Source organism: Eptatretus burgeri, chromosome 2 (assembly GCF_056783735.1).
Source record: "Eptatretus burgeri isolate ZD-2024b chromosome 2, Ebu_testis_v1, whole genome shotgun sequence".
NCBI classification, from domain to species: domain Eukaryota; kingdom Metazoa; phylum Chordata; class Myxini; order Myxiniformes; family Myxinidae; genus Eptatretus; species Eptatretus burgeri.
The window spans coordinates 1,673,883-1,696,266 of record NC_140962.1 but is presented as its reverse complement, the minus strand read 5'-3'; the positions used below and the strand labels follow the sequence as shown (position 1 = coordinate 1,696,266).

The 22,384-nt window shown below is 41.7% G+C and overlaps 1 protein-coding gene across 1 annotated transcript in view; it reads left to right on the top strand.

Annotated features, from left to right (window-relative positions):
• LOC147031255 (ephrin-B1-like) overlaps nucleotides 1-21,454 on the top strand; it is a 98,508-nt gene extending 77,054 nt beyond the window's left edge. Inside the window, exons 3-5 of the mRNA XM_085860441.1 lie at nucleotides 15,883-15,975; nucleotides 16,325-16,417; nucleotides 16,699-21,454. Coding sequence (XP_085716567.1) covers nucleotides 15,883-15,975; nucleotides 16,325-16,417; nucleotides 16,699-17,222 — 710 coding nt within the window. The 3' untranslated portion in view covers nucleotides 17,223-21,454. The remainder of the gene's footprint in view (nucleotides 1-15,882; nucleotides 15,976-16,324; nucleotides 16,418-16,698) is intronic.
• Nucleotides 21,455-22,384: the final 930 nt, after the last annotated feature.

Here is a 22,384-nt window from a genome sequence, read left to right as displayed (position 1 = left end):
GTTTTACATTGCAGACGCTATTTTCGAGGAGTGGAATTACACCTCTCAACGGTGACGGTCTGTCGACGACAGACGTAATGACGTCAGCGAATGACCGATGATGTCATGACGTCCTTACGCCTCTCAGCGGTGACGTCACACGTCGCCATGTAAACGAATGTAAAACGAAGTGTTTATTCTGCTTCAGAGTTGAAGTTTGACTATTGCCACTATGTGCGATGCACTCTTACAGGTACGAAGTTTCTTTCAGTCCAGGTCACAGTACCGAGAAAAACGTGACGCGACCGCTCGGAGGAGCACAAAATTGGTCCTTCAGAATTAATATATAGATGTTCCCAGCTCGTTTTTGTCTGTTCTTTCATTGATCCAGCATGGTCTGTATCCTAACTTAGCCGGGACTTTATTCCCAACGATCCATTCCTTTTAGCCGGTACGTCCTTGGCAGTGTCGTTCGGCTGCATCCGATCCGATAAAGTGATCCTGTACGGTAAAGTGATCTGGTTTGGATAAGGCGTACCGAGGGCGTGTTCCCCGGTAATTAAATCACGTGATTAATTAGGTAACCCGGTAAACCCATAGATGAGAGGAACCCAGGTCACGCGGTTGAGTTATTGGTGTTCACGGTCGGTTAGCAACCCAACGCGTGACGGAATTATCCATGTGCGATGGCCTGCAATTCGGGGAAGTCTGGTAGGAACCCGAGATAGCTTCCCCTCCTGGTGGTCTTCTCACCCGACCCCCGGTCCGCAACAATATATATAATGTTGTTGTTCGTCTTTATGCTGCTCCCGTTAGGGGTCGCCACAGCGGATCATCCGTTATGATCCGCATACTGATTTGGCACAGGTTTTACGCCGGATGCCCTTCCTGACGCAACCCTGGTCGCCTCTTACGACACAGGGATAAGGATTGGGTTTCGCCATGATTCCAGGCTGCCCTACACCCTCTCGTAGCCCACCCATGGCCCAGTGCATAAAGCCCGTCCTCAAGCGATCCTCCAACCCAAGCCTCCGAGTAGCCGGATTACCGGGGCGCACGCCACTACGCCCGATATATATATATATATATATATATATATATATATATATATATATATATACATACATATATACATACATATATACATATACATGCTAGCTGAAGTACCCGGTAATACCTGGGAAATTTGCTGGTAAGACCAAGTGCCTATTTTCCTCACGCTAGTTCGACTGAGGCATTAGTTGTATGGAGAAAATTAGGAAGGCTTCTTTTATGGGGTGACGCTGAGGGAGCAATCATTGTCGTCGCAACTGGTAAATATAGCGGTGCAGTGAATGGTTAGGTTTTAAAGTTTAATATGAAAAACACTTAGTGCTTCTTGGTTGAAATATCTTGTTCTTGGAGCACTTCCTATACTTCCCTTCATCAGCTAGCCGCCTTTTAAACTGAGACACTCACTGAAAAATTCAATGAAACCATCCCAAACACACCTGAAAAAAACCACGAAATAACTCGTCAAAAGAAGTGGTGAAACAATTAGAAGTGGGGCCCTCAAGAGGGCCGTGTTGCGTTCACTTTCAAATCCAACTTTCAAATCCAGCTTCACTCTTGGTTGTATGTATCCTTTTATCTGGACACTGTTGTGTAGTGTTGCAGAACATAGTGATGTCGAAGCGAAAGTGTCGATGGCATAGCTATCTGTCTGTTCACAGGTGTGATCGTCGATCTGCTTGAAGAGCCGCTTGGTTAACCCGCAAGTATCGATACAGTCACCTCAATTAGCTTATTCGACGCTAAATGGATGGTTCCCAAAAAAACGTTAACAAAAATGGCAAATGCTACACATAGAACAAATAGGTTAAACATTTATCAGCAGTTAAGCGACGAAAAGGTTGCCATGGGATATTTACAGTTAAACCGAATAACGAATAGATTAACACATACCCGTTATGCGGGGCAGATGGACATGTAAAAGAGCAAATATGTAGATTTCCGAACACATGAAATGATAGCGTTTTTAACCATGAAGCCTTTTGTTACGATTAATACGCCGGCGCACTATTCGAAAATAACATCACGATAAACCACCCTCCAGGAATTTTTATGGAAAGCCACTTAGTGCATCCTGGAGCTGAATGTTAGGTGTATATGTGTGTAAAGTTTCATCAAGATCAGTTCACTGGTCTAGGAGCTTATTGGTTACAAACAAACAGACAGACAGACAGACAGAAGGACTGCCATTTATGTAGTAGATAATATTCATTTATATATATATATATATATATATATATATATATATATATATATATATATATATATATACAGACACATACACATACACATACACGCATACACACACACACACACACACACACACACACACACACACACACACACACACACACACACACACACACACACACACACACACACACACACACACATATATATATATATATATATATATATATATATATATATATATATATATATATATATATATATATATATATATATATATATATATATGTATATATATATATATATATATATATATATATATATATATATATATATATATATATATATGTATATATATATATATATATATATATATATATATATATATATATATATATATATATATATATATATATATATATATGTATATATATATATATATATATATATATATATATATATATATATATATATATATATATATATATATATATATATATATATATATATATATATATATATATATATATATATATATATATATATATATATATATATATATATATATATATATATATATATATATATATATATATATATATATATATATATATATATATATATATATATATATATATATATATATATATATGTATATATATATATATATATATGTATATATATATATATATATGTATATATATATATATATATATATATATATATGTATATATATATATATATATATATATATATATATATATGTATATATATATATATATATATATATATATATATATATATATATATATATATATATATATATATATATATGTATATATATATATATATATATATATATATATATATATATATATATATGTATATATATGTATGTATATATATATATATGTATTTATATATATGTATATATATATATATATATATATATATATATGTATGTATATATATATATATGTATATATATATGTATGTATATATATATGTATATATGTATATATATGTATGTATATATATATATATATATATATATATGTATGTATATATATATATATATATATATATATATATATATATATATATATATATGTATATATATATATATATATATATATATATGTATATATATGTATATATATATATATATATGTATATATATATATATATATATATATATATATATATATATATATATATATATATATATATATATGTATATATATATATATATATATATACAATCTGCTCCATGAAAGATATACAGTAATGTGGCTTTGTGCATTTGTCTGAACCTTCCATAATTGGAAACTGCTTGGCCAATTTCTCTCAAATATTGCATATGTGCCTGGGATACCCATGGTCAGGCCATGGATACAAAATAGATCCTCCCCATCCCCTGCGAGTGCAGAAAGACGACTGCAATTTACGCCTGTGTAGGAGACAGTGCAAGTGGTTTAACCACTTGACCACTGTCCCAAGGAGAGTGGATATACGACGACAGATTTGGGATAGTGCCAGTGATTCATTGACATCACATTTTGCTCCTGGGGGGAGTGGGTAGTACTTGGTGAAAATAGCAATGAACAAATAAATGCCTAAAATAGATGATTCATTTGAAAATACTGATTGTAGGATGTATTTTAATTTCACAACATTCAAAAATATACCACATAGTACATTAACAAAATTAATTGTGTAGTTCAATTACTTAATGTTACGATTTCTGTGATGATAAGCACATTTATGTACAAACTGATCTTGGGTCAATTGGAAACTGTCTGTCATTCTCTGGACAATGTTACCAAGTCACGAAGCCAATCATGTGACATGGGAGTGCAAATTAATGTTTTGTTGAGTTCAACAATGATAATTATCTCTCAAATCCCCCTGTGCACACAAGCAATATAACTGCAGTCTTTGCCGAACTGAACTTGTTAAAATATGCTTCTTTCAGTTCCTCCAAGAATGAGGTTAACTCCTCGAGAAATGAAGCATTCCATTTTGGTGTGGGCATTCCTGCATTCTAAGTGATGTGTAAATCTATATAATTCATACTTTAGTTCTCCAATATCTGCATCGTGCAGTCGAGCAATGAAATCAATGCATCAGCATTCAAAAATGAATATGATCCTGGGGTCACAGCGAGAATCCCTTTGGAAATAACAGACATCTACTCAGGAATATGATGTTGCAACTCTACCGGTCACATCAACTAATGGAAGAGATGAACCATTACGCACACCTTTTTTTTCTCATTTTGACCGCTGGATGACATAAATAGAGCGTGTATTAGACAGCATTGTCACCATCCTTTTTGCTCCATAGATCTTTCTGAGAAGTGTCTTTATCACATCTCTCTGCAAGTTATTTACTTGTTTTTTTTTCAGATGCTCGTCCACTTGTCTTGTGAGTTTCATAGGTTCAGCAAACTACCTTTCGAGTCAGAAATGATCTCTCAATACTCTGTCAGATTTTGTTTGAGCCTTGGATGACGTTTGTTACCTCTGCCACCGAAGGTGAAGGAGGTTATGTTTTCACCCCTTTCTGTCTGTTTGTTAGTGTACAGAATATCTCAAAAAGTTGTAGACGGATTCGGATGAAACTTAGTGGACAGGTTGGGTGTGTGACAAGGACAAATTTATTATATTTCGGTGAAGATCCGGATCCGGATCTGGATCCGAGAGTTATTTAATTTTTAAAGTGATTCTTCACCATTGAGAGAAAGGGCCAAAAACGATGTATAGCATGATATTTCAAAAATGCATTGGGTCAGATACTTTCTCATGGATCAGGTATTACGGGGCGGAGGTGTGCTCTCCACCGAAAGCCCTTCTAGTTATATCTGTTGTCAGACCAAACATCACAGTTAAGCAATGGAGAGTCATAATAAAACAGAAGTCAATCTACAGCAATAGTTATTTTTGCTTTGACAGGGTTACAATTTACATTCGTTGGTGGTGGCAGACACTAACCATTATACCACCTTCCTCAGATGACTCTGCCGCCAACATGTTACGTTACCTTATAATAGCAATACTAATAATAATAATATCCATCCATCCATTGGGACCATACTCTGTGCAGAGCATTGGTGCTGCCTCGGAAGTCTCCTTGGGTATTGGGCACAATCCTGGATGGGTCGCCACTCCGACACAGTATACCAGCATACTGGCACTCATTTTTGCTGACCTCTGAAGGATGATGGGCAGAGTCATCCCCACCTGATAATAATTCAACAGCCGAGTGGGATTTGAACTCAGGATCATAGGATCACACCAGGCATAATAATAAAAAAAACAACAACAGCTGAAAACATCTGACAATGCAAAGCCCGTCCGTTTTGTATTCGGACTTCTTCCGTATGCTAAACTGTACTTTTGACCTAATTATTAGTTTGTCTTCTCCATACATGTATTTTCATATAACGTTTTGTAAAAAATTTGATGACAAAAGCTCAAAAAAGTTACGGCTCGGACATACACACAGACAGACACGCACATACACAGAAGTGATTGCAGAATCCCTTCTCCCACTGCGCAGGGGACAGGCTAACAATACAAGGAGTTCCCTTTCAAGGAGCTTCAATGCAAGAGGGAGCCAACAGGCCCATCGAGCTCGCACAATGGTCGCCAAACCATGGTTGTTTGTCCATGCTCCATCCTTTTAAATGCTGAGCATCAAGCAAGGAAGCAGCACATACCATTTTTAATGATTTGGTACGTCTCAGCCAGGGTTCAAACCATCGACCTTTCAGATTCAGACCAGACATTCCAACCATTACGCCACCTTTCTCAGCAATTTTGAAAGACCCAACAGCACTCAAAATCCGTCCCGTCATTCCATGCTCAAAGTGGTTACGTGTGGCAAGCACAGCTTGTGTCACTCAACGCTGTAGCTGACGGGGATTGTCATTTGGACACATTTCTTGCCTGTGAGAATTCCCTCTCAAGTAAACACAGAAACCACTCATGAACATGTACAAATTCCTGAGGAAGTGGAAATATTTTTTCCCACTTCAGGAACTGCTTTCATCACATGCGCAATGACGATATTGAGTTTGTCATTGTGATAATAAATATAGATTGCCGATGACACAACATCTTGTAGCCTGGCAGCAAGACCAAAATACACACCACTCATAACTATAGCTTCATTATATTATGAGATTGACATCTATTCCCTTTAATTTCATTACTTCCAAAGATAGTTTAACAAACTCCTAGCATTCAGCTCATGGGCAACCTTGAATATCTGGAATTTTTACACACACACACACACACACACACACACACACACACACACACACACACACACACACACACACACACACACACACACACACACACACACACACACACACACACACACACACACACACACACACACACACACACACACACACACCAGGCGAGCATTGAAGAGATGCACGGATATAGGCAAAATACAAAAGGGGTATCGAAGTCAGACAATGGGAAATGGTCATCTTGAAAGACTGTCAGGAAGTTAGGGATTTATTAAATGGACAGTTTGAGGCAGTTCCGCAGTTGAGGGAAAAGAGGAACAAACGAATGAAGGTGAGTTGTAAGATGCAGGCTGATAAGGGAAAGTGTTGTGTGTTGTGGAAGTTGTTGTATGTCAAAATATACTCTTGTTCAATCTTGGTCAATTGGATGTAAAATGTCAACTCTTGATTTCTTCACACCACATCTCTGCATACAAGGATTGGTAGACGTTAACTGCACATTATCTTCTGCATAATTGTAAAAGAATGACCACTTCGATGTGAAACATGAATTTTTTTCAAGTTTACAGAAAACAGTTTCGAAATTGTGCTACAAGACACATTATGTACGTAATTCATTTTCTGATGAATGAAAATGTCAGACAAGCTAAAAAAATAGGCAGTTGAGGGAAGGCAGTGTGATGGGAATGGAAAGCAGCATGAGGGTAAAAGAAGGTAAGGCAGCATGAGGGGGAAAGAATGCGACGTAAGGGGAAGGGAAAGCCGTGTGAGGGGTGGGGAAGGGAAGGCAGCGCAAAGGGAGTGGAAGGCAGCATGGGGGGAGGGAAGGGAAGGAAGCACAAAGGGATAGTAAGGCAGAATGAGGCGTGGGGAAGAGAAGGCAGCGCAAAGGGAGTGGAAGCCAGCATGAGGGGTGGGGAAGGGAAGGCAGCAAAAAGGGAGAGTAAGGCAGCATGAGTGGTGGGGAAGGAAAAGGAAGGGAAGGGAAGGCAGTGCAAAGGGAGGGGGAGGCAGCATGAGGGGAGGAGAAGGGAAGGCAGCACCAAGGGGGTAGTAGGCAGTGTGAGGAGAAGGGAAGGGAAGGCAGTGCAAAGGGAGAGTCAGGCAGCATGAGGGGTGGGGAAGGAAAAGGAGGGGAAGGGAAGGCAGTGCAAAGGGAGGGGAGGCAGCATGAGGGGAGGAGAAGGGAAGGCAGCACAAAGGGAGTGGAAGGCAGCATGAGGGGAGGGGAAGGGAAGGCAGTGCAAAGGGAGGGGAAGGCAGCATGAGGAGAAGGGAAGGCAGTGCAAAGGGAGGGGAAGGGAGGGCAGCACCAAGGGAGTAGGAGGCAGTGTGAGGGGTAGGGAGAGTAAGGCAGCATGAGCGGTAGGGAGAGGAAGGCAGCATGAGAGGTGGGGAGGGGAAGGCAGCATGAGGGAAAGGGAAGGATGATAAAATGGGCCCAAACAGCAACATTTTAGTTTTTAACCACCACAATCTATATAAAACCGATTGGGAGCATTGAAAAAACCCACGCTATCTACCTGGCTAAGGTGTGCCTACCTGCATGCATGCTCACACATGCAGCGACCTTTGCACGCCTCTGGCCAGGAGATCGGCTTTACAGTTCTGTTATACTCTCCTCTTAAATGCAGAAGTGTGTTTGCACATTGCAAAATGTTTTTAAATGCCCTTGAATTGGATGATGAGTCTGTTTATGTGCAATCAAGTGAGGTGACTTCTGCAAACATCACATCTTGTTTGAGCAGTTGATTATTATTGGCAATCTGTCCATGAACTTGGGTTATGTTGCGGCAGAACATGGTGTCAGTATTGAATTGATGTAAATCAGTCATTTGCACCTGATAATCCAAAAAGCAAGCACCAAGTGCACACCATTTTAATAACTCTGGTACCAGGCTTCCTGTTCCACAATCATTGGTGATGCAATATTCTCTGCTCTGATTAACTAACGATAAAAGCTGATGATGTCGTTGCAGAATTGTCACCTCATCAATCTTTACTTTTCATCGTATGTAATTAAGTTGTTGAATGCATTTACCTATTTTGAGTGTATATATGCGTGCTTGCACGGCTCGCATTCATATCTGCTCATCCCTTTCTCTCTTATTTCTTTGTTACTGTTTTCTTTCATCTTTCTGTCTCAATTTCCTCCATTTTTCCTGTAAAACTATTTGGATGGTTGGGGTAGGGTGTCTTATTTAATTATTAATCAAGTTAATGAGTGCTTCCATAGATTTCATGGAGTACCTTCACCTGTACTTTGTCCTGGATTTGTGGATCTTTTTCCAGTACCCATGCACATATAAGTTAAAATCAGGAACTGCTAATCACTGTTTCTGCTTCCTTTTTTTTTTTTTCTTCTGTCTTCTGTTATCCTTCTCTCTTTGTCCATCTCCTTTTCACGATAAAACTCCACGGAGTTGGCATTTTATTGATTTGATGTGGAGGTATTCAATGTAGCATGACTTTCCTCCATGCTTTCAATAACCCTTCATTTCATCTCCATTGTGATGCCTGTATTCGTTGTTCAGAAATATGGATCATGAGAAGTCCAGTCTGCAGAGAATGCCCGTACATGACCATTAACGCTTCCCAGTGTGTACCTCCCTCCCCCGCTGTGCATCACACATCCCATGATGGGCGTCTCCCTCCTTCACCACATTTCTGTTCCGCTTCACCATATATTTCCCCTGCCACGTGTCCAGCTCGCCCTTTCACCACCATGGGTCCTCCTGCCCCTGCCTAGTCTGTCTCTCAGCCTGATTATTGTGTTTTCTGATTTGACAGGTGTCTCCTTCATCCTGGAGGTGGTGCTGCTGCAGATGTTAAGAACTCCATTTCTCATTGGCCATTGTCTTCACCAAGCCCTCCAAAATCCAAGATAACTGCACACCTCAACTCTTTTATTTCTCGCTTCGCTTTACCTGTCTATGGAACCACCTTCGAAAAGCTTTTACTTCTTACTCTCTTTTTTTCCCCCAGAGCTTCAAGCAAGCAGTGCACTGCCATTTTTGTCATCCCTAATTATGATCCATTATCTTTATTGCATCCACTCACTTTTCCGAACCCAACCATCTTATTTGCTAATTTCAGTGTTTCCGACCCCCTTTCTCCTCTTATCCTGATCGTTAAATCCCTTGATGTTTGCCCCACTGGCAGATCTACCTTGGTCTTCCAAGAGCTTCACTCCTGGAAAGAAATAAGAAGACAAAAACATAACTTAATTTGCACCTGCAGCTGAAGGCCGGAGGCATTACGTTTTTGGGTTGTCCGTCCAGCTATCCTTGCGTCTGTCCATTGTCGATTTATTGTTGTGATAACTTGAGAACAACTAAAGGGATTGCAACCAAACTTGACACAAGTATGGACTACAATGTGAAGATGAACTGCTTAGATTTTGCATTCATCAGGTCGTGTGAGTTTTAATTGAAAATCTTTGTTCCTGTGATAACCTGTGAACCACTTAAGGGATTTCAACTAAACTTGATACAAGTATGGATAGTAATAGAGAATGAACTGAATATATTTTGGGTTCAAAGGTCGAAGGGCAGGTGATCGTTGAATGAAAATCTTTGTTACGGCCTCTTCTCGAGGGATGCCTCTGTCTCTGCAGAATGAATGGCCGAGGTTATTTTGCAGGAATGGAGGCTTGTATCCTTTTCTCTTGAATGACTATCTGTCCTTCTAATTCCTGGTTCAACCATTCCGACTCTGTTCCATTCATGCAAGGAACGTGGCATATCAGACCGAGAAGAAGTCTTCTTCTTCTGAATCACATTTAGCCTTAATCTCCACTCGAAATCATTGTAAATATGTTTATTTGTGAAGTGAATGATTCCCTTATCCAAAGGAAGTGTGACAACCTCTCCTTCTTTCACTAATAGGTATTTCTGGTCTTTAGCTGAAAGTATCTCCAACAACTACTGTCGCTCTACCTTTCCTTTGCTTTTCCGTTCCTATGATAATGTTGTAGATTCTCGCCCGTTCGGCGTGTGGACAGCCGCTTTTAGCCGAATCGCGGCCGTTTGCGCCCACCGAACGGACAATCCAGCCACGGCTTTCCGGATCAACGCCGAAAACCAGCCACGGGTGTGTTTTTGAGCACACCACAACCTTGTCCGCACTCTACCCGCGCTACAGGGTCAATCGCCGAATTGTCGATATACCTAATTAATCACGCGGGTAGATTACCGAGAGATTGTACCTCAACAGGACCACTTGGAAACGAGCCGCTTAAGCAGCTCGCTTCCTTTTGGGATAACCGAGCGGGGTATTATCGCGCAGTCCCGTTGGACCAGATCACTTTACCAGCTATTTAAAAACCAAGTATATTCCGAGGGCAAGATGGGGCAGTTCAACTGGGGAAAGAGGACACAACGAACAGGTGACATTTGAACAAGCACATTTTTTACACACGTATGCAGTCAGGTATTCATGCAAGAAAAGCACGTATTCAAGCATGCACATATGCAATTATACAGCCAACAAAAACAATGCAGAGGAACTACGACCGTTTATTTATTATGTACAGTCACTTATCACAGTTCTACTTAACGGACTCGAAGCCACAACTTTCATACAAAGAAAAGCAAGGAAAAACCCCCTAAAAGACAAGTGGTTAGACTGGACCTCTCGGGGTCTTTATAACATGGAGCTTTGAGGACCGAAGGAGCTCCAAGAGGTCGCGCAGGTTACCTTGTCCTGGTGGTGACTGGCTGGGGCAGCCCGCGATGTCCCGTCCCCACGGCAGCTAGCGTAACCGCGGCTCGGCCGCGGCCTGGTGATTCGGGCCCCAGCCGGCAACGCCTGAGAGGAACGAACGGGTCTTTGCTCTTTCAGAGTTGATGCTCTTTTGAAGAACCCGTCCGTCCCTCAGCGACGCTCGGACGGTTCCGAAGCCCGATCACCTCAGACCGTTCGGTGCTGGTTGGTGAGCTCTCTCCGGCTCTCTCCACATCCTGCACACGAACATGAAGCTCCGCGCGGCACAGCAGGCTTGGCCGTGCTCCCAGCTCGCGTCTCCTCCGCTCTCCTCAGCTTCTCCACCGACTGCAGGCTTCAGGCTCCAGGCTCCAGGCGCTCCGAACCCTGACAGACACTCCACAGACTGACCTCAGACTGGTGCTCCACTCGCCCTTTTATAGGGCCCGAGAGACAAGATCTGATCTCCGCACTCTCACCTCTGACCCCCACTGGCTCCGCCGCTCTCGCTCTCTTGATCCGAATTCTGAGGCGAAGCTTGCACGGAGCGGACGTGCGCGAAGACAGCGACCCTGCGCGGCGAGCGGACGTGCGCGAAATCACCGACTTGCGCGGCGAGGAAACCCCCGCGTCTCTCTGCAGCGATGCGGACTCGCCGTGGCTGGTGCCAAGATGGCGTCGTTTCGGAAATGAAGGTGAGGCGACGTTGTTCGTGTTGATTTATCAGGGGAGATGTTGTTGTGAAGGCAGTGTGGAGAGGGTGGTTGGTGGTTGGTGGTTGGCGTTGTGGAGGAGGTGGTTGGTGGTTGGCGTAGTGGAGAAGGTGGTTGGTGGTTGGCGTGGTGGAGAAGGTGGTTGGTGGTTGGCGTGGTGGAGAAGGTGGTTGGTGGTTGGTGTGGTGGAGAAGGTGGTTGGTGGTTGACATGGTGGAGAAGGTGGTTGGTCCAAAATAACGATAGTAAAAGAAAAACGGCTACCTCAAAGATCACAGCCCCGATCACACGAATATATCCCTTTCGACAACGGTGGGGAAATCTATCTGAACACAGACTTATCGGCATACCTGAACTAAGGACCGATATGGTGCTCTGCGAATTTCCACAGCCGTAACAATACTATAGCTGTCTCGCCTATTGACAAAACAGCTCTTTTCTGTTTTCTTTTATATTCTAATTCCAAATTGGATGACTCTTCACATTCTAACACCCCCCCCCCCTGGTAGACTGCCAACACCCCCCTATAATCTCTTTTCCAAAAGGCAAAAAAGTATTCTTTCTCTGGACACAAGCAAGGCATATGGACTTGAAGGCATTCCTCCGTACATCTTGAGGGAGTGTGCTTCAGAACTTGCACCTGTGCTTGCTCATTTATTTTGCTTCTGTTTAAAACCCAAAACTTTTCTTCTTTTCTGGAAACATACCTTAGTACAACCTATTCTAAAGAAGGATGATTGTTCAAACCCTTCCAACTACCGTCTGATTGCTCTGATTGCTACTATTTCCAAAGTCTTTGTATTTTCATTTCCCCAAACATCTTGAGTTTCACAGTCTTTTTGACCAGTATGTCTTCTGCAAGGTGAAATTTACTAGTGATCTCCTTTTATTTCCTGTATTACAAATGTCTGGTCTTCTTCTCTAGGAGACTTTGGGGAATCCTTTGTTGTAGCCCTTGATATCTCGAAAGCTTTTTCCAGAGTGTGCCATCGGGGTCTGATATCCAAGCTTCCCTCTTTTGGCTTTCCTCCTCCACTCTGCTCTCTCGTAGCTAGCTTTCTCTTCGGCCATTCTATCTCCGTAATGGTTGATGGTTCAACCTCTTCTCCTTCCCTACAAACAGCAGTGTCTCTCAGTGTTCTGTCTTGTCTCCTAAAACCCTGCTCCTTTTTATCAATGATCTTCTTTCTTCTACAAACGACCAAATGCATTCATATGCTGATGACTCAACATTACAGTCCTCCACATTTTTCACATCTGCTCCATCTTCTCTTGCTCGCAACTATGGGGAATTGTGACAATTTGCTCGCATCACATACAAACCTCTAAATGGAGCCCTGACTAGGGTGTGGGAATACTTTCATGCTTACATACCTGTGAGTACTGTCGTGTCCATGCTGGTTAACACCGACTTGGACGGAAAGCCAAACAGTTCTTCCTTGGAGGCGAACACGTGATCCTTGGAGATTATAACGTGCGTGGGACGGGAGGCGGTGAAGCCACCTACAAGACGCGTTCACCAGGACAGAGGACAAGGGTTTATTCTCGAACCCACAACGAATCGACAGACACAAGCAATCTCAATAGATAGGAGTTTAATGAACATAAATCAAGTCATAAGGTAATGAAACGCTTGGTAATTTACAGCCTAAAGTCGAGGCGCCACTACACACAGTTACAAAAACGGACAAGGGGAGCGATTAAACAAAAGAAAAATCCTTCTCTTTATTCTGTCACTTTGCTTCATCCAGAGGTGATCTTTTTTGGACCTGGCGTCATTGAAACCGCGTCGTCACTGGTGTCTCCTTGATGTGCAACCTGACCTGAAAATGGCGCCAAGCCGCTCTCTTAGCGGGAAACGTACGTGAGGTATTCGTGTGGTGGTATTCAACGCCAGGGCTCAGAAACCGCCGTGCAGCTTCTTTTCACAAGCGAATATGCTGACCGCTCCTCTCTTGCACCAGGTCCATTCACCCGATCGCCCACCTTCCTCCTCGACCGGACGACGAGACGATTTCTGAGACCCCATGATAAGGCCACGAGACACGCTCTTCTTCCCTCCTCTGAAATGTACACACTTTATGACTCAGCCGAACAGTCAATGGCTAGTGTTTTACTCCAGCGTGTGAACAAATTTGCCTCAGCATGAACACAAGAAACCGTGCAGCCTTCTTCACCATGTCGAGGGGAAGCCAGCAAGCGAGATCCTTTTGCTTCCAATCGCGTACCTCACACAACTCTCCTCTCCCGAACCTTCTGATGTCACGCCCATCCATCATCGACCGCAGGGGCATGGTTTATTAGTTGTCATTCCTGGAGGCGGGGTTTTCGCCTGCTTGGAATGGTCGGCTCAGTTGTTGTTTTAAGGACGTGACTCCTTTTTATTGCCGGTCTTGTAGATGCAAAAACATCGGAAAAGGTCACAGGGTGCAATCACATACTGGGAGAAATTATCCTTCAACCCTAATTAACACATCACCGCCCCCAGTGCAGTGAAACGTAACAACTTATGCTGACAGTTTCCCTACTTCAAATTACATTGAGATGTCTTCTCCGTGTCCACGGGCCGTGCTTCTCGATACAATCCTACCTTTGCTCTGAAATTTCTCCATCTACCCCACAAACATAAGTTATCTTCTTTTTCCCTGGCCCATACTTTGTCCAAGGTATTTCCTTTCGTCAAAATGGCTCAAATTCTTGATGTCCTCTCTTTTTATCATTTAACTTCCATTTTTTGACCTTGCAATACCATTGGTCCAACCTCACAATCATTGGTTGCTCCTATTCACGAGGTTGCAGTGCCATTGGTTCATCCTCACAATCGCGCAATGTCATGAGTTGCTGAATTCTGTTTTTAGAACACGCCTCACGTATCCTATAAAGGCGTTCTCACGATTACTGTCAACTGAAGTTTCCAGTCTTAGTAATGATCATTTGGACAGTGGCGGATTAATGCTCGGGTACGCAGGGCCCGCGCCCAGGGCCCCAAGCTCAAGGGGGGCCCCAAACTCAACATGGGCTCCGGGCTCAATGTGGGCCCCGGGCAGAGGCAGTGTGAGGGTCATGCATGAACCCATGCAATAACATGGGGCTCCAAACTTCTTTTTTTCTTCTTTCTTTTGGCCTTTTTGGGCGAAAATAACACGTTGCCATCTTTTTTGGGGGGGGGGGGACATTTTGGGCCGAATTTTTTTTGTGCCCAGGGTTCCAAAAAAATCTTAATCCGCCTCGACATGTGAGGTATCGAAAAGCTGGAATACAGAGCATCAAGTACTTTGTGGCAACTAAATTTCACTTGCCCCCATTGAGCTTATTCGGAAGGAGGTTTGCCTGCCCGGCAGTGACCTTCACTTGCCCTGGGTCCTCGGGCAACCGTTGATGTCAGGCCCTGTTTTATGCCCCCATTAACCTTCCCTAACCCATCACTCCTCCCATACAGGTTATTGTGTTCCTTCCCTCCTCTTTTTCTTGTTTTTCATTCCCTTGTTACATTTGCCTGGTTCCTCACTGTTAGTATTTTTCCTTTTATCTTATAAAATAAATAAATCTGTCATCTCACTCTTCTGTGAGCCTCGGCTTTTCTTTTCTTTTCTTTTTGGGGGGGGATGGGGTGGGTTTACCATCCGGTTTATAATCCAAATTGATCACCATTTAATGACCGTCTCTTCTAAATCCTCAAGGAACATATGGGTGGCATGAAGTTTCTTGAAGTGTTAAAGATATCAAAGCAGTTCCCATCCTAAATATTGATATGCTTCTCGTATTAAGCTGTTGCCATACCAATGGGCCAAATGTATGTGTGTGGTCAGGAAATACTTTGAAAAATAAGGTAACGTTCATGAACTTTCACATCTCTTTAAAATTTGTCGAGAACAAAAAGTGGTCAACCTTGAAAATCGATGTATTGAACAGCAGTTTAACGATGGTAATTAATGTAGGTAATCTAACTACTGTACTTCCTTTACCCATCCCCTCTATCAGCAACATCAATTGGTACATTGGAGGGATTGGATAATCGCATGGGAGGTGCTTGCCAGACACTCGGCATGAAGCTGGTAATGAAGGTTGGACAAGGTAAGGAAGCATTGTCTCTTTGTCATTGCGTATCTACCTGTTGCTTATTGTTCTTGGATCTCTAATCAGTTGCCATATCAAATTTTGCCTTGCCTTGTGGGCCCATTTATGTGTGCCAAACGGGCTGCATATAAAAGTTGCAATTGCTCATTGATTTGTCATACCGTTGCACATCTTTGTTTAGCCATTTATCTGTATGCTTGTTGCACTCTCAGTTCACCATCCTGCTCATGGATCACCTCATTTCTTTCCGTTATGATCGATTGTTTTGCCAAATAGTAATTGCTACTAAAAATTGCCCTGTCAATATCATAACACCCCGTGGTCCTCCTTTGTGTGCACATGGCAGACCCAAATGACCCTAACTTGGGAACCCCACCTCGGACATCACCCCGTGGCACAATCCCACCTCGTCACCGGACTTTGAACACACACGCCGCAGGTCTCTATGAGGAAGGGATGTATATTTTGGTCAAATAATGTTGCAGTGGCAGGTCTGAAAATTCAGATGGGGTGAAATTATTAATATATTTGTTGCTGTCCTTTGATGGTTTGGTTCCTCCTTGTCAAATGTATATTGAAACATGCTCAATTTAAACACTAAGACAGCTCCAATTTGGATGATAAAACTTCAGGCTATGAATGATCAACTTTCGAGATGATTTTAAATCATTTATTCTTACCGTTGTTTTTGCTTTTCATTTCCATCTCCTTTCCTAACAGAAAATGAAAAACCAGTAGATGGAGGTGGTGCTCGGACAACACCTCAACTAGCCCCTCAAGTGGCTCTCATTGTCGGGGTTGCTTCAGGCGCAGTGCTCTTCATGGTCTTTGTGATTCTTTTGGTGCTGGCAGTTCTTCGATGCCGTCGACGTCGGGGAAAGACTAAACACGCTTCAGCTCCACCACTTCCAAGCTTGACTGGAGGGACGACACCGGTGTCTTGTAGTGGAGGTGGCAGCCTTGGGTCAGGTCCTGGTTCAGGCTCAACCACAGGGTCGATGCATCACCATCATCTTCATCATCACCCACTTGGTGCTCTGGTTTCTAGTCCGAAGCATCAAACCATGACTGGTGGGGCTGGTGGAACAGAGCCAAGTGACATTATCATTCCATTACGAGCAGGAGATGGACCTGGAGCAGGGTACTGCCCACACTATGAGAAAGTTAGTGGGGACTATGGGCACCCAGTATATATTGTTCAGGAGATACCACCACAGAGTCCCAGCGTTTACTACAAAGTTTGAGACTGTCTCCTTATAAAGCTCGTTCGTCTGGCTGACTTTCGTTCAATTCAATAAAATGTTGCCCACCAGCATTTGATTTGTGATTCGTGATGAACATCTGGACTACATACACCGAGATATAATTCAAGAGTGTATTCATGAATCATCACAATGTCAGGGGTCGGCCAAGGGTTTTTCAAACCATTATGAACACCCAGTCTGCTTCATTCTGTGATGACAAGGGATGGACCTCATTAGAATATGATGCTTACTGTGTAGCACTTTGATCTTTAAACAGGGTGGGGTTGCATCTCAGAATTATGTAATTAGATACCTATCCCCCCCACCCCCTCAATTCTCAGAGAGATTATTGTCGATGAGAAGACTGACTTGAGCTTTGCAACGTTAAGTAACTGACCTTGCAATCACTGTTGCAGGGTTGCATCTCTGCTTCCTGATGTTTTGATGACCAAATGAATGGTCGAACAACACACCAAAGCCTGAGATTGGTTTGGTGATATGGATTGGATGAGTATAGAGAGCCATTCATGGGGCAGGTGGCCTTGTGAAGATGATGGAGTGGAGAAAACTCAAAGAGAATAGCATATTTTCTTGACCAATAGACTGCAACTCCCAACAGCTCAAGTGAACCTCATTAGAATAAGGTCTCACAACTGTATATATAACTGAAATTTCCAGTCCTATATTTTACTTCAGGGTCTCTCTTTCTTTGAATACTGTACTGCTTCTGAGGGGTTGATATTGGTAACTCTTTGGAGATTTTGATCTCTCTCTCTCACTTTGACTCTGACTCTGTATTTGTCTAGCTACTCTCTATCTCTATCTCTCTATCTCTATCCCCCCTATACTTCACTCTCTACCTCTCTTTCTCCCTCATTCTTTCTGTATCTTTCATTCCATTTACTTTTGCATCGTCACTGAATCAGGCACACAATAAGCGAAAGGAATTCTTCAGGTTCCCCTCTGTGACACTCTCTTACTTTCTCTTTCTCTCTCAAACACACGCGCACACCCACTTTCTCATGGACTTAGACAAAGGACCTTTTGACTCAAGACTACGACAAAGTATTTGGTTGTTGCAAATATTATTTTAAAATTCTATGTATAAAATATTTCTACTTACACTGAGATAACCCCTCCTAAAAGCATTTAAACACATCTGTTAAAACTACTTTCGTTGCTAAGTTATAGTTCCATTCGTTTAATAGCGTATTTAAGTAAAATGTTAAGTTTCACACTTTACCTAAAGATTTAATAATTTCACGTAACATAACAAGGGTGAAGAGGAATATCCTTACATATAGCGGCTAAAAACAGTCGAAAAGTAGGACATCAATCTCAAAGAAAGGACATCTTTTTAATCGAGTGATGAGAAAGGTGATGGAGTGGTATACCTTCAGGTGAGATGGTGGGAGAAAATGATTCAGTAAAGTTTTGATAAAATGATTTATAATTATTACGTTGTTTCCACACTCGGCACAGATGGAAAGAATCGTGTTCTTTTGATCGGGGAAAAGCAGGAGAGAATTTGGAAGGAATTTTTTTTTTCATTTTCCATCTAATATAAAGATTTAACCAACTGTGGAATTGGCATGTGACAAAACAGAAAATCAGAAAGCAAATTTTGGGCTGTGTACTAAGTGAAATGATTAGCTGCAATGGCAGTTTCATGAAACTCATTGATGGAGTGGGATTGGGAAATTTATGTGAAGTTGGATTGGAACCATTGAATGGCCCATTGAACATGACATCCATCCCCTTTTTCAGACCAGGTTGTTTGCAAATGTGTTCCTCTTGCAGTTTTATATGACCTCCAAGATTACGTCACATCATATGATCCACTTGATGTGCATATTTTATAATCTGCTAACTTCTAACCCAAACCCAAATTTTCACTTATAGTTCTGGCCAATCCAAACTCCAATTGACTTGACAAATCCTCGTGAAGTTGCTCTGTTACGGACGCGCAGAATGTTGAACAGTTTAAAAAAATTTTTAAAAAAAGAGTCCTTTACAAATTAAAAGGTACAATTTGAAATGTCATATTTGCATGCCTTACTTATGGTTCATGAGATTTTCTAGGGGCTCAGACTGTTACTCAAGACCTTTTGACTTTGACTCATTCTTGGCTTGTCAGGACTCGACAACATCACTGATCGTTTCACTTAAGTTCTTACCTGATTTGTGAAATTTGATGACACAATGTCTGGTCAGTTTTCTGGCTTTAGTTTCCTTTAAAAAAAAATTTCTTAGTCTTTCTTTGCAAGGATTATTTTTGCTTTTGTTCCACTGTACTATCTCTATCTCATCAGTGAAAGGATTTGTATTTTAACAACCATTTTTATCGTGGTTTTCAATTTTAAGGATGGTTGTTTTTTCATTTCGCATTCGTCACATTTGACTTTGTTCTTGCTAATGAGGACATTAAGTCTGAGATGGTCAGTACGGTACTTAATGTATGCTTTGACCAACACGCGATTGCCTAATAGTGCAGTATCCTTTGGCTGATCTCATGTTGGTGTGTGATTTTCTGGGGGGTTTTTTTGTTTGTTTTTTTTGAGCAGAAATATGGCTTTAACAACATGAGTCCAAAACAGATGGCCAAAATTGACATCAATATAAAATTTTTATAAAATACACACAACAATTTCACACTTCTTCTGAGTACAATTTCATGGTGTGAAGTAACCTCTCTCTCTCTCTCTCTTTCTCTCGTTCTCTCTCTCTCTCTCGTTCTCCCTCTCTCTCTCGTTCTCCCTCTCTCTCTCGTTCTCCCTCTCTCTCTCTCTCGTTCTCCCTCTCTCTCTCGTTCTCCCTCTCTCTCTCGTTCTCCCTCTCTCTCTCGTTCTCCCTCTCTCTCTCTCTATCTCTCTCTCTCTCTTTCTCTCTCTCTTTCTCTCTCTCTCTCTCTCTCTCTCTCTCTCTCTCTCTCTCTCTCTCTCTCTCTCTCTCTCTCTCTCTCTCTCTCGTTCTTTCTCTCCTTCTCCCTATACACTGCCTGTGTGGGTTGTTATTTTGGAGAAACTTCCCTTGGGATTTGGGTTTATACGTAGTAGCTACTTTAGTTGAGGATTTCCTTCATCCACTTCTATTCTCATTGATTATTCATTCTAATCTGAAAACACTGATGGCATGATGGGTAAAGCAAATGAAGCATTTGCTCCAAATACCCCTGGTTCAATGTGCAGTCGAACATGATATCGACCTTGCCAAAAGCCTTGCATCTCAAAGCATACTTTTGTCTTGCTGATGAGACCATCAAAGCAGAAACATGTGTCCAAGACTGAACCTTTTAGAATGCTGTCTTTAACACTTCCCCCTAAGGGTTGTTGCTTGTAATTTCTTTTGTGGAGATTTTATTCTTAAGATTGTAGAACTATGAGGAGATCTTTTGTGTCTTTTTCTTTCCATTGTATGGCCAATTGAACGACATCAAATGATGATGTGTTGGGTTATGCAAATCAAACATTTGCACCAAATACACCTCCTGCAATGTGTAGTCAAGCAGTGCACAGGCCGAGCCAAAAGGCTTGCAATTTTATGCTTATGTTTGCCTTCTGATGATGCCATTGAGTTATAAATGTGTCCAAGGCTGTAGCTTCAAGGAGACGTTTTTTTTGTTCTCTCCCTCTGTCTTTCTCTCTTTAATAAAACAGCTCCTTTTCAAGGAATTTATTTGCAGGAGAATTCCATTATGCCCATCAAGCCTGCATAATGGTTGCCAACCAATAGTTATTTATCCGTGCTCTATCAATTTTAAATACTGAGGGTCAAGCAAGGAAGCAGTACCATTTTAAAAGTATTCAGGTCGGGTTCGAACCAACGACCTCCCAGACTCAGAATGGACGCTCCAACCATTACACCACTTGGTCCTTTTTTATTTTTATTTTTGCTCCCTCTCTCTCTCTTCTCATTAATTTTGCCAAATTTATTACTTGTGTGATGTTTACTGTTATTTTTCTTGAAAAACCTGATTTCACTGCAGACCGGCTGAGTGGCCAATGTACACTCCTGGACTCATGTTGTAGCAGTGACATAGTTATCACCGAATTTGATGCAAAATTACATTCTGTATATTATGTGCTCACCTCACTCTCCCTTACCTGCCCACACGATACCCTGCTTCCAAAATGCCACGGTTTTGATACCTCGCTTTCGCACTCTCCCACTGTACCACATTTGTAAATCTATGTACATCAGTATTACCACAATAAATTCTGCTTCTCTTCTTACACAGCCGATGCATTTTTGTTGTGAAGCACAAAGTCCAATATGAAGCATACCTGTGGGTAGATTGTTCTGGAATTACCTGAGTTTCCATTTGTTTGTTTTTTGATTAAGAACTGAATTCATAGGTGCACTTTCCGCTCCGTCAAACTATATTGGAACCAAGCGTGGCCATTACAGTACCCCTGAGTAGGAATGATTCATTGGCACTTTTAGCACATTACTTAAACGATCAAATGAACGACAAAAGATGTTTTCTTTGACTTGCTCATCACTTTGGGTAGAAATTTGTTTTCCTTTTCAATCCAGTGGATGTTTACATTTATTGCTGTGCTTACCCTCCTAAAGCGGTTGTGCCAAACTGAGCTGTACAAAAGCTGCCTCTTATTTCAGGAATATGCACATTGTATCGCAAATGAATACTGTTCTACCTTACCTTTGATTTGCATTTTAAATACCTTGCTTCCTTCCAAGCTAGGCCAAATGTACAATGTTTCATTGGGAAATAATGGATTGATGGTTTTTTTTTAACCTTCTGTTATTGTACAGAGGAACAACGAAACCACATCTTTAACATACGGTTCTTGTCAGCCTCGGCCAGGTTTCTTTAAGGTTGGTGCAGGGTTGTGCAAGACCAAGAGATGGAGTTGGACTGAAACAAGATTGAATCTAAAGTTGATGATAGAGAATTGGGTTTTGGAGTTAATGCAATGTAATTGCTGGTTCAGAGGTATAATCTAGGACGGTGCATAAATGATAGTCCCAGATGGGGGCGGGGGAAAGAATGGTGTAATGGTTGAAAGGAAATGTGAGGATTGGAAGACCATGAATTTGGAGTGGGATTGGGAAATTATTCGAGAGCTCGAGGTTTGGAGAGAGGAGGAGCAGGTTTTGGACCGAGGGAGAGGGAGGGAGGTGGTGACGGAGTTCGATTA